At 38.5% G+C, this 12,627-nt stretch overlaps 1 protein-coding gene across 2 annotated transcripts in view; it reads right to left on the bottom strand.

Annotated features, from left to right (window-relative positions):
* Positions 1–12,627, bottom strand: part of ST3GAL3 (ST3 beta-galactoside alpha-2,3-sialyltransferase 3) — a 249,939-nt gene that overhangs the window by 47,855 nt on the left and 189,457 nt on the right. For both annotated transcript variants that reach the window (XM_032218673.1, XM_032218672.1), the window contains one exon: positions 1,904–2,050. In XM_032218673.1, the coding sequence (XP_032074564.1) occupies positions 1,904–2,050 (147 nt within the window). The remainder of the gene's footprint in view (positions 1–1,903; positions 2,051–12,627) is intronic.

The following is a 12,627-nucleotide window of genomic DNA, read 5'->3' on the forward strand; positions in this document are numbered from 1 at the left end:
CTTCATAGGCCTTTCAGGCCTCTCTAAGCGGTTTACAGAGAGTCAGCATATTGCCCCCAACAATCTGGGTCCTCATTTTACCCACCTCGGAAGGATGGAAGGCTGAGTCAACCCTGAGCCGGTGAGATTTGAACCGCTGAACTGCTGATCTAGCAGTAGCCTGCAGTGCTGCATTTAACCACTGCGCCACCTTGGCTCGATAGATGGATTTTCTACACATCAGATAGCCTGGACAGTTTAGGTTACTGTATTAACTTTGAACACTAAGCACTGAACAGGGGGTATTGAAATAAGATAGACAAGACAGACTTTCCACGTTCCCACACTAGTAAGGACACAACCTCTCTTGGTTTAGAATGCTGTTGCATTTTCTTTCTTATGTAACTTATATAAATCAGGGGTGAGTTGCTGCCAGTTCGCTTCGCGCATGCATACGCAGTTGACTATAAATTGTTCTGAGCAGGCGCAGAACATAAAAAAATTACTAAGAAACACAGGAGAACTAGTTCGGGGGAGTGGCCAGCCTGGGTTGCTCCCGGTTCTGCGACCCAGGCCAAAATATCACTACCGGTTCGCCTGAACTGGTGCGAACCAGTAGTAACCCATCTCTGATATAAATGGTATTGGTAAGGTATTAAATCTTTTCAGAGAATAGGTTTTTTGGTACAGCACTCAGAGATGCTAATTAAAAAATTAGCTCAATTAAATATTCTTCCTATCAGACCATACTCATAATAGCAGGAGATTTCTCTTCAATCTTTATGGGGATCAATGTTGAAGACACATTACTTTAATTAAAAGTAGGTTTGCCTAAGCCCTAAATATTAATTTAAAAGACCATAATATATAAGATCAAGTTTCATTCGTTTTTTTCAGGTTACCCAGAAGTTATCCCAAAAAAGTCAAGGAGACTGAAGATCAACTTTATCCTAAATTTAACGCAATAAAATCACATGAGAACCTTTATGGAAGCAAGTGCTGATTCCTGGTGTAACTAGAAATTGTATATATTATAAGAGACTCACAGCACAGAAATTGAAAATGTTGTTTGGACTGCATTGGTCTTGGTCTTGACTCTTTATAAAAGCAATTCTGGGAATCATGAAAGAAAAAAAACCAATCTCTTTAGCATCAAGGAGAACTAAAATGGATTTCTTAGTCAAATTTAGCAAGATGGAATTTATTATTTTCCAGAATATAAAAATTAAAAAAGAATTTAGTCAATGCACAATCTTGTTTAATTTCTTTCTGGGAAATGACAAGCAGGGCCATTTATAATTTCTCTGAAGGTTTGTTTTGGGTGGGAGGTTTCATGGTCAAAATAAACAGCAGATATTGTCAGCGTCATTCAAAAGTTCCATAAGGTCTGATATCACTAGATTTTATATTGTTGTCCTCTGAGCTACTTGAAAACGAATGTTGACGTGATTAAACAAATTAATGTAATATTAAATGTAATGTAATATTCCTAGCCTGATAACAAACAAGATACTTGGCTATTCCCACCTGCTAGGAAAGCTGCAAGTACAGTCATAATTGATTATACTCAAACATAATGGACACCATATAGTGCATTCCATATATATCGATCATTCTATGGATTTTCATACTCTAACATTAAAATTTGCATACATATTTCATTTTGTGATTATTTTTTTAATTATTTCTTAATGGTTCCTAGCTTCTTCTTTTTTAACCATTATCAACCTAACATTTACTATCAGCATATTGGACATTTACACAAGATCAAAAGGTGATTCAGTTGTCATCCACTCCCTAATATATATGGATGAAGATATAGAGAAGGGAGGAATGTATGATTAGATTATTAGACTTAATTTTCCATCTGCCATACAAAAGAGCACAAGGGTCATATTGGGGATAGGCTCCAGTGTACACTTACCCCTCTGCCCATCAGGCCATTGTTGAAAGGAAGGCCAATAAAGCTGAAGGCTGCCTCCTGTATAAAATATGGATTCAGGATTCGGATCTCATGGGGCTCTCTTGGAACATGGGTTGCCACAGACTTCCAGAAGCCATCAGAAGCACTCTGTAAAAAGGCAAAGGGCCATTGCAAATAGTTAGAGAACCCTAGTCCTGGTTTCCTTTTGAACTCACCAGCATTGTAGAAAGGAAATACAAATTAGGAACTGAATCCAGAATCTAACGGTTAATTGTGAGAAAAATTGGGAAACAATGTAAGAAATTAAAATAATGGGCCTGTTTCAACTTATTCTTATTTGGATCTTTAAGATAGGTTCTATCCACAGATTCAATTATCTTTGGAAATTACATCTGATTTATAACCCAGGCCTTGTTAATGAACACAACTGTTTAGAAAAAAAAGAGGGGGCAATGCATATTAAGAGGAAAAAATCACTAGTAGTGTACCTTGCCTGATCTCACATATTAAGCACATTTGGTTAGAGCAATGTTTCTCAACCTTGGCGACTTTAAGTCCTATGGACTTCAACTCCCAGAATTCCCCAGCCAACTGGCTGGGGGATTCTGGGAGTTGAAGTCCACAGGACTTAAAGTCGCCAAGGTTGAGAAACACTGGGTTAGAGGATTCTCTGGGAATTCAAGGACTAGACATGAATTAAGAAAGATTCACTTTCAGAACACTAACAAATAAACTGCAATAACAAGAAATCAAATTCAGATTAAGGGCATTTAAATTTTGATTGAAATACTGTACACAATAGCTACAATAAATAATTTACACAGGGAGCTTTCATACTTCAAGGGTTTTATTTCAAATTCATATTTCAAAAGTTTTACACAAGGCATGCTCCTCTAATGGAACACAACTCCTTATGGAGAAGAACAGTGGAAAGAAGAGATGCATTCAAGAATTGCATGGATATGAACATACTGTATATCCCTATCCATGCAAACCTTTTTGCTTTTCTGGAATAATGAGAGAGATGAAACTTCACTCAAGTTGTGCTTAGAAGAAAAAAATATGATCCCGCTGGGCTGTTCCCTAGACTGACCAACAAGATTGGTGGTATATCCTTTTGTTTTCACAGTGGGCTATATAGACAGTGTTCTCTTTGCACTTGTGGACTGTAGGGAAAAAAGAATGTCTAGAGAAAAAAACACCTAATAAATCCAGGCCAGGGAGAACTCTGACATATTAGGAAACTCTCAGATCATGTCTAAAATGGATCACATCTTTATTTACTATAGTTTGGTCTCTGCTTCTTATGGTGCCCATGGGAAAAAGAATTATTTGAAAATCTACAACTGAGGAAAGATTAGTTGAGACATATCAAGTAGTTACAGAGTATCTGCTGCAGCATTGATCTCTTCCAAAACAATCCATTAAAAAAAACTTGTTAAAAATACACTAGTCCCAGAATTTAATGAGGCATGTAAGATTGGGATCACATTTCCAATAAACTCCACCAACACAATTCTCAGTGGATCTAGAAACATACCAATTTCACAACACAGTAAAATGAGAAATTGCTCAAGGCTGTATCTGTTTCAAATTAAAACATGCAACTGTACAATTAACAAACTGTTTTTAATAATTCCCATGAGACATTTATTATCACCTGTTTCCAAAAAGGGTTGCAAAATCTATTGGGATTTAATGATCAACTAACAAAATGATCCAGTGGGCACTGTACTGATTCCTATTCTTCCTTTCCTTTTGTCTTCTTTCCCCTCATTATCCATTGAGACTCTTCTCCACTTTAAATCTTTATGGTTATCTAGCAACGGTTAAAACGTACAATATATGGGAAAAATCTTCCTGATAGATGCATTAAACCAGGAGAATACAATATGTAGTCCTTGATTTACAACCACAATTGAATTTCTGTTGCTAAGCAAGAGTGTTGTTTGCGCTGTTGGGGAAACCTGCTATAACTTCCCATATATATTCAAATACTTACATTAACAACTTCTGCATAAGGCCAATCTCTATTTGGTGACATAGGAGAAGATCATGGGATATAAAGCAAATGATTAATATAAATAGTAATATTTGCATAAGCTACATTGTAATAACACTTGAATATTGTATATGACCTAGGTCAGCACTATTCATATGGCAAATGTGTCTGGGTGTGTGTGTGTTCATGAAAAAATGTTCTTAACTGATGTACATGACTTATTACTTTAAAGATGAAACACTTGCCTCTCCAGCACAAAAGAAATATTAAAAATATGCACATCTTAGGGAATCAGAGTTCAAAGAGATATATCATACAAATCAGCAAGAATTTGAGTATATTGATATGGAAATAAATGTAAATGAAAACTGGATGGGGGAAATGTTGCAGTCTCCAGGGGGGGGAATTAAAATTCAATTAATGCATTTTATTTAATAAATGTAATCACATTAGCTCTATTTCCCTAACTAGTATGCATTCTCTGATTTGATAACATAATTTATGTGCCTAGTTGAGAAAGTAGGAAGCAATAGGCTGTGTTCTTAGAAGCGTAGATTTCAGTTGAAGAATATCTTGGGTGGGTTTTGTCTTAATTTGGGTTTTGTCAGGTCAAAAAAATATAATAACTTTGATTTAAAACTATTAAAGACTGCTTAATAATGAGTTTGCAAAATGTATGGCCGTGAGCCACATGGAGTCTTCCAAAGCCTTGAGCATGATTACTCTGTGGTCTCAATGATCAAACATGGAGGTGATAATATCAAGATTTGGTGATTCTTTGCTCTCTCTCAGATCCGGACAACTTCCCAGCATTGAAGGAAGCATGAATTCTGCTTTACATCAGAGAATTCTTTAGCAGAATATCAGGCTATGTGCCCATCAGCTGAACACTGATCCAAAATACATAAGCAAATTTAAAAGAGAATGAATTAAGAAGAGCAAATACAATGTTTTGGAATGCCAAAGTCAAAGTCCATATCTAAATGCCACAGTCCTCAAATATTACTGAGCAGAAGCAGTTCACCATGGAGGGATGGATCAAAAGTCCTATACAGTGACATAAAAGACTGATTACTAGTTATAGGAACCAAATTGCATTTGGCAACTAGAGATGATCCAGCCAATTACTAAACCTAAGAAAATAATTAGTTTTTCACACTGGCATGTTGGGTGCTTTTGTGTATGAAAATAAATAATTGTTTTTTTATTCTCTCTCCCTCCCTCTCTCTCTCTCTCTCTCTCTCACACACACACACACACACACACACACGCACACACACACACACACACACACCAATTCTGATAACATTCAGTAGCAAAGATTTGCAAAAATTCCAAAAAATACAAAAGAAAGCATGAAATATTTAGAAGTATAAATTTATTTCTTATTGGGATGAGGACTCTCTTCAGGATAGGGAACTGTAAACATTCCAACTGTTGTGCAGTTAATCTGACTCCCAAGAAGCAGAACATAAGAAGACTAAAGAGTAGATCTGCAGGACTCATAGATTTATCTTCCATTTTATCCCAAAGTCAAAATGATACAGTATTTTTATTCTCAGTGCATTTTGAAGATACAATAAATATTTTTTTAGCCAGGAGGCATATTTTGAATTCTAATAATAAATTATAGCACTCATGCAAAATAGTCGTCAGGACAGAGGCTCATCTTTTCAGTTGCATGGAAAATGTGACCAGTCTCAAAATATCCATTTCCTTAAAAGTAATAGCAGTAGACTTATATACCGCTTCATAGGGCTTTCAGCCCTCTCTAAGCGGTTTACAGAGAGTCAGCATATTGCCCCCAACAATCTGGGTCCTCATTTTACCCACCTCGGAAGGATGGAAGGCTGAGTCAACCCTGAGCCGGTGAGATTTGAACCGCTGAACTGCTGATCTAGCAGTAGCCTGCAGTGCTGCATTTAACCACTGCGCCACCTCGGCTCCTAAAGTAAACTGATAAGGGTGCTCCCTGCTGCCCCCTCCCTCTCTCTCTCCAAAATGCTCTTTATTCTTCAACTTAGCTTCACTGCTTTTTTTCCCCAAGAAAGGCTAACATGACCTTGGGCCAGTCGTTCTTTCTCAGCTCAACTCATCTCACAGAGTTGTGGTGGGGAAAATAGGAGGAGAAAGGAGAAAGTTGGTCATGTTCTCTGCCTTGAGTTATTTGTAAAAATAAAAAAGTTGGGAAATCTGTCAAATAAACAATGTTTGGAAAGTAATAGTTTCAATGAACTGAAGAGGAAAGCTTCCGCTCTGCCTAGAACTTAGCTAAATTGGGCAAAAGACTGGAATTGGGAAAACACTATTGCCTCCTCCCACAAGTGAAGTCATATCTGTATCAGAGTTTTGTTTACAGAAAAATACAAGACAAACTTCTAAAGAGTACTTGAATCAAGAAAGAGCCAGAGATGTGTTAGTTATGAGCTAAAGCTTGTAAAACAGATTTGGGGAAATGGAATCATTTTATCTAAGGAAGTAGGCATCAAAGCACATACAAACTGAGTTTACTTATGCCTTCTCCAGAATCTCCCTATGTCCAACCCAGAGTGGAATGTATTCTGTCACTTCAGCAAAGACATGATGCATGGAAGAGTATGTACAATATAAACAATTAGAAGATGGAATACCTGGTTAGTATCTTAGCTTGCAAGTGAATGGATGTATTTTCCTCTCCTTTGAACTTGTCAACATTCAGCCTTCTCTTTCTACAGGATACTAAAATTGTTTTCATTATCAGATGGGGAGTTGCATTCTTAGAGCTATTTGATTTTCTGGCAAATGCATATGCTAACAGTAGTTGAACAGGATAGGATTAAGTTGGGAAGTTTTAGGGAACCCTTCTTGATGTTAGCCAAATGCCTGAACCTGACAGAATTAAGGAAAAGCTCTACTGAGGGTGTTTAAAGAAAGAAAGGTATCTCAAGAATTTGTGGAGGATGATATTAGCACTGCTAGTTTTTCTAATCCTTTGCATTAATGTATTGGATATGCTCAGAAAGAAAATGCTCATCTATTTTTCATCACAGAAAGCCAAAGAAACAAGCCTAAAGTAGTACTGTTGCTAAACTCTTTCCAAGCACTTTGTTTACTGATATCCCGTTAAGTCACTTCCCAGAAAACTGACTAAGTTTTATATAATTATTTGCAGGAAGGAACTATTTCCTTCAGTGAACAGTGCACTCTCACAACAAAGAATATTTGCAATCAAAGAGAGTTACATCATGAAAATAGAACCTGAGCAAAACAAAAACAATGGAAATTTCCTTGGACACTACCCACTGTTGATTGCAAAAAGATCAGAACACATTGGATAGCACCATTCCAACTCATTGGTTGTATTAAAAGGTATCAGCAGCAGCTTACGTCATCATAAGAGAAAAATATCCAAAAGAAAGGAGAGATAAAATAATCCCCCAATACATAAAAAGACAAATGAAAGTCAAAAAGTGAAACAAAATTACAAAAGCCACTGCTCACAAAGCGCATTTGCAATCAGAGCACTTCCTCTTCCTCTGCTGGATAGAAGAGAGGGCTGGCTCTTGACAGTCTTCCTAAAGCCCGGAAAGGATGGAACCTCATGATGAGATTGCTAGCTGCCTAGAGCAAGAAACCTAGAGCTTAAAAAAAAGGCACATCTCAACCCTTTTCCTCTCTTACACACAAAACTTAATAAGCAGTGTGAAAAACTGCTCTAATTTCCACCTTCCCCCTGTACTAATAGCAGGGGAATATGGGAGATGTAGTCCAAAATATCTGGAAAGGTCCAAATTCTAGTTATAAGAAATCATACCTTTTTTATTATAAGGAATGAATATGGAAATAGTAAAGCTAGGTTTAAAAAAAACCAAGTTGCAATCAGATGCATTCCTTCTTCCTCTGGTGGACAGAACAGAGAAATCTGGACAGTTTTCTTAAAGCCCAAGAAGGATGGAACCTTTAAAATCATCTCTCCCAGCTTGCAACAGGTTGAAAAATGGAAAACAGAGCTAAAAGACTCGCTGCCTTTTATTTTCCTATATTCTATCCATACCAGTAAGTCATTAGAAATAACTTTGTAACACTTGGCACTAATATCTAAATTGTTATTCTTCCCTCTTCATCACTATTTCATGTCATGTCTTTTTACCGTGTTTTCCCCAAATAAGACCAGGTCTTATATTAATTTTTGCTCCAAAAGACACATTATGGCTTATTTTCTGTTTAGGTCTTACTTTGGGGGAAACCCAGTACTAAATGCCTCCGTCTGCTGACGATATGAACCGGGGCTTATTTTTGGGATAGGGCTTATATTACAAGCCCTATCATGAAAAATCATGATAGGGCTTACTTTCTGGTTGGGTCTATTTTCGGGGAAACAGGGTACTATAAGAATATTGCCAATGATTATGACAACTGAGGAGGTGAGTAAAGATATTTTAGAAATATTTTTGTTAATAAATAAATGAAAGTTGGACAAAAGAGTGAAAGAATATGGCATTGCTCTTGGGTAACTTTTAGCCTAGTGTGCAATAATATCTAGCACTAATCAGTTTGTTAAAGTGAATACAAATTCACTATGATTTTACTTTATTAATAAGTTTTAAGCAGAAAATACTCTATATGGAAACACAGAAAAAAGTTCTAAACCTAGTGCCAAGGAGACAGAAAACGTTATATAACAAAGTAAAAAAAAAATGGGCAGAAGATCAACAATGTGTTTCTTTCTGTCACAGATAAGTGCCAAATGAAAATCGTCACCTGTTGTATCTATAGCAGTCACAAAGCAAAAGAATCTTGCTAAGGAGGAAAAAATACAAAACTTCTAGGTGAGATTAACAGAGTAAACAATCTTTATAGGATTAGCGTTTGTAGGTGTCATTGTCATATTAAAAACAAGAAGCAGGTGATTGGCAGTATGAAAGAGGGAAACAGTAGAGAACTGGGGTTGCAAATTGATCAGCTAAGCAGTGCAATCTTGTTTCTATATTAATGCCCACCATGTTCAATGGGATGACTACATCCTAGGTATGCACGGGATGCCACCCTGATGAATAAGCAGACCGCTTGGAACATGCACCTGCATACACACAAATATACTCCATGATTTGAAAGGTCAAGAAGGAGTGAAGGACTCACGACAAGCACTCATGTGTTAAGCAAGTTAGAAATGTCCATCAGAATTTGAGGGTAGCAATTTGACTTTGTACATGAGGTGAAGGGAAGACCAACAGTCACCTCCTGTGTGGAACACCTGCAAATACTAATGACAAGCAATATTGTTTGTGCACATCAGACAAGAACAGCACTGAGGCAGGGGCAGGAGCAGATGACTGTGTGCCTGAGACCAACATCAGTGGGGTTCTGTTCCCCACCCTGTTCTTCAGGGAAAAGAGTTTTTTTTCTCCTTAGTTCTTCATGGAATCTATCAAGCCTTCACAGAATCCTAGAGTTCCATGAAACCTAGTTTGAACGATCCTGACCTAGAACTTTTGGGTAGAGAAGCATACAAATGAAATCAATCAATCAATCAATTCTAACCAGTAGTCACAAAGCCACTAAAGAGTGCAGAGCCTATCCTGTGCATTGTGTTGAGTTTCTTATATATGACTGTCTCTCTGCTGGGCAGAAGATATGAGTGTACAATTGTTTCAATGAGCACCTAGCTTCCAGGGAGCAGGTCTGTTCCCTATGATAATGGAACTGGATAAACTGGCTGATTATTCATACATATCCCGTCAACAAGAAGAAAACTACAAAAATAGGGGAAAGAAGTCCTCAATACATTTATACAAGAATATTTTTTTTGGGGGGGGGGAGTTGTCAAACTCATCTATAACATCTTGGCTATATTTATTCTTCAAAAGTTATATTGTCCACAATCTAGTGCTCACCAGATGTGTAAGATGTGGGAATAGATCTGGAAATTAAAGGTCAACATATCAGAAAGACACTAAGTTGAAGAAAACATGTTTATGATGCTCCTTCAGATATGCTTTATTAATTTGAATTGCATTTTTCCCCTTGAGGTGCATTGATGAAGTTATCAGTTACTTCCCTGGATAAAAATGTATTTAGTGGGAAAATCTCAAAAAAAAAAAGGAATCCCTGAAGCTATGCAAAAATGTCATTAACCAACAAGGAAATGCACAAAGAAGGGTCTTCTTGGCTTATCCATAATTACAGAAATTAAGGAGATGTCTATGTATATTTTGTTCCTTTGTATATTAAACAATAATAGTACATTACACACAAATGTATATATTAAAATCCCATTGGTGTGTTTTTTAAGGTTGCATTTTATTATTTGTTGTAGTTTAAAACAACTTTTCAGATAGTTATTGCTTCTAAAACTAACTCAAATTTTCAAGTTTCAAAGCACTTCATAACCAGCACTATAGAATAAGTCAGCTTTTCAGGAGGGAGGATTATGGATGAGACAGTAGCTTGGTTAAGGCCTCCTAGCGAGTTCCTGGACAGAAGCTTCATCCAGACTTATTTGCAGCTCAATCTCTTATCTACAACACTAATCTTATATGGAGAGAGCATTCTCAGGTTACCACTTCTGTGCTCTAAATCACTTCTCTCAGCCCCCATATGTTCCAATTATGCCTCTGCAAGGACAAACATGCACACAGAGATTCCCCCCAGGCTATGGAGACCCTAAGCAAAGAAGTAGAAGACAGATAAAGTGTTAAGCATTCTTGCAATCACCTTACTCAAATGAAAAAAATAAGCAATTGTCAAGTTCTAGAAATAACAATGTAGGGTTTCTATTACAACTGCTATGTGTAAGATGCAGTTAATATTCTGGGTGGTAAAGCATGGAAATTTCTTCAACTAAGTTTTAGAAGTTTTAACTCAGAGCTGTGTTCTGCATTATGATAAACTGTGCTTACAAGCTAATTTGTTATGTTTTATTATTTTTTATACCATAGATCAATACTCGCATACAGTATTATATACCCTGGATGCACAGTCAAAAACCAGAATGATTAGATCAACAAGAAGAGAACAAACTTTGAATATAAAAGCTGCTGTAAGAGGAGATTTCTGCACTCTATGCTCCAGGAAGTATGTGAAAATTACAAAGAACAACAAGAATTTGAATGGAGACCTTCCCAGAAGCTTGGAGTGTATTGGTACAAGTAATTTGGGGTTTTCTTCTTTGTAAGACCCCCAACCCTCCAGAAGTACATGTACTTGTTTTGCCCCACCCAACAAGGAATGCAGTTATTCAATCCGTCTCAGCACTACACAAGGATAGGTAGAATTAACATAATGACAACTGGGAAGTTTTCTGCCAAAACATACCAAATGTTTTACCAAAACATTGGTAAAATCTGAGGTAAGCACTTCCACTGGGCAACTTGAGACCCATAAGGTTACATTTATTTGTTTGTTTGTTTATTTATTTAAAGCTTTTATATGCCATCCAATCCCAAAGGACTCCGGGCGGCTTACAAAGAAAATATAAAAAACATAACAACAATACAATTTAAAACAACAGTCATTCCTCATTAATTCATTCTAGTCAGGGCCGGACCTCAACAGTGAAGTCAACAGCCCCAGGCCTGCTGGAACAGCCAAGTTTTTACGGCTTTCCTGAAGGCCATCAGAGTGGGTATGGTCCGGATTTCCGGGGGGAGCTGGTTCCAAAGAGTTGGAGCAGCCACCGAGAAGGCTCTCCTCCGAGGACCCACCAGCCGACATTGTTTGGCCGATGGCACCCGAAGGAGGCCCAATCTATGGGATCTTACTGGTCGCTGGGAGGTATGTGTCAGCAGGCGGTCTCGAAGGTATCCTGGCCCTAAGCCACGTAGGGCTTTAAAGGTGATAACCAACACCTTGAATTGAGTCCAGAGACCAATAGGTAGCCAGTACAGCTCACGGAGGATAGGTCTAACGTAGGTGTACCTCGGCACACCCACTATCACCTGCGCGGCCGCATTCTGAACTAACTGCAGTCTCCGAACGCTTTTCAAGGGTAGCCCCATGTAGAGCGTGTTACAATAATCCAGCCTCGAGGTGACAAGGGCATGAGTGGCCATTAGAAGTGCACCCCGATCCAAATAGGGCCGCAATTGGTGCGCCAGACGAACTTGGGCAAAAGCCCCCCTGGTCATAGCTGACAGATGATGTTCCAATTTCAGTTGCGTATCCAGGAGGACTCCCAAATTGCGAGCCCTCTCTGAGGGGTGTAAATTTTCTCCCCCCAGGGTTAAGGATGGACTGTCCAAACAGTCCTTCGGGGGCAACATCCAAAGCCACTCAGTCTTAGCGGGATTGAGTACAAGTTTGTTCGCCCCCATCCAGACCCTAACAGTCTCCAGACATCGGCACATCACGTCCACCGCTTCACTGAGCTGGCAAGGGGCAGAAAGATATAATTGAGTATCATCAGCATATTGATGATACTTTACCCCATGCTGTCACATGATCTCACCCAGTGGCTTCATGTAGATGTTAAATAGGAGGGGGGACAGGACCGAACCCTGCAGCACACCACACTTGAGGGGCCTAGGGGTCGACCTCTGCCCCCCGACCAACACCGACTGCAACCTGTCAGAGAGGTAAGAGGAGAACCACCATAATACGGTGCCTCTCACTCCCACCTCCCCCAGGCGTCACAGAAGGATACCATGGTCGATGGTATCGAAAGCTGCTGAGAGGTCAAGAAGCACCAGGATAGAGGAATACCCTCTATCCCTGGCCTGCCAGAGATCATCGGTCAGGGCAACCA

This window comes from Thamnophis elegans, chromosome 5, assembly GCF_009769535.1.
Source record: "Thamnophis elegans isolate rThaEle1 chromosome 5, rThaEle1.pri, whole genome shotgun sequence".
Taxonomy (NCBI): Eukaryota; Metazoa; Chordata; class Lepidosauria; order Squamata; family Colubridae; genus Thamnophis; species Thamnophis elegans.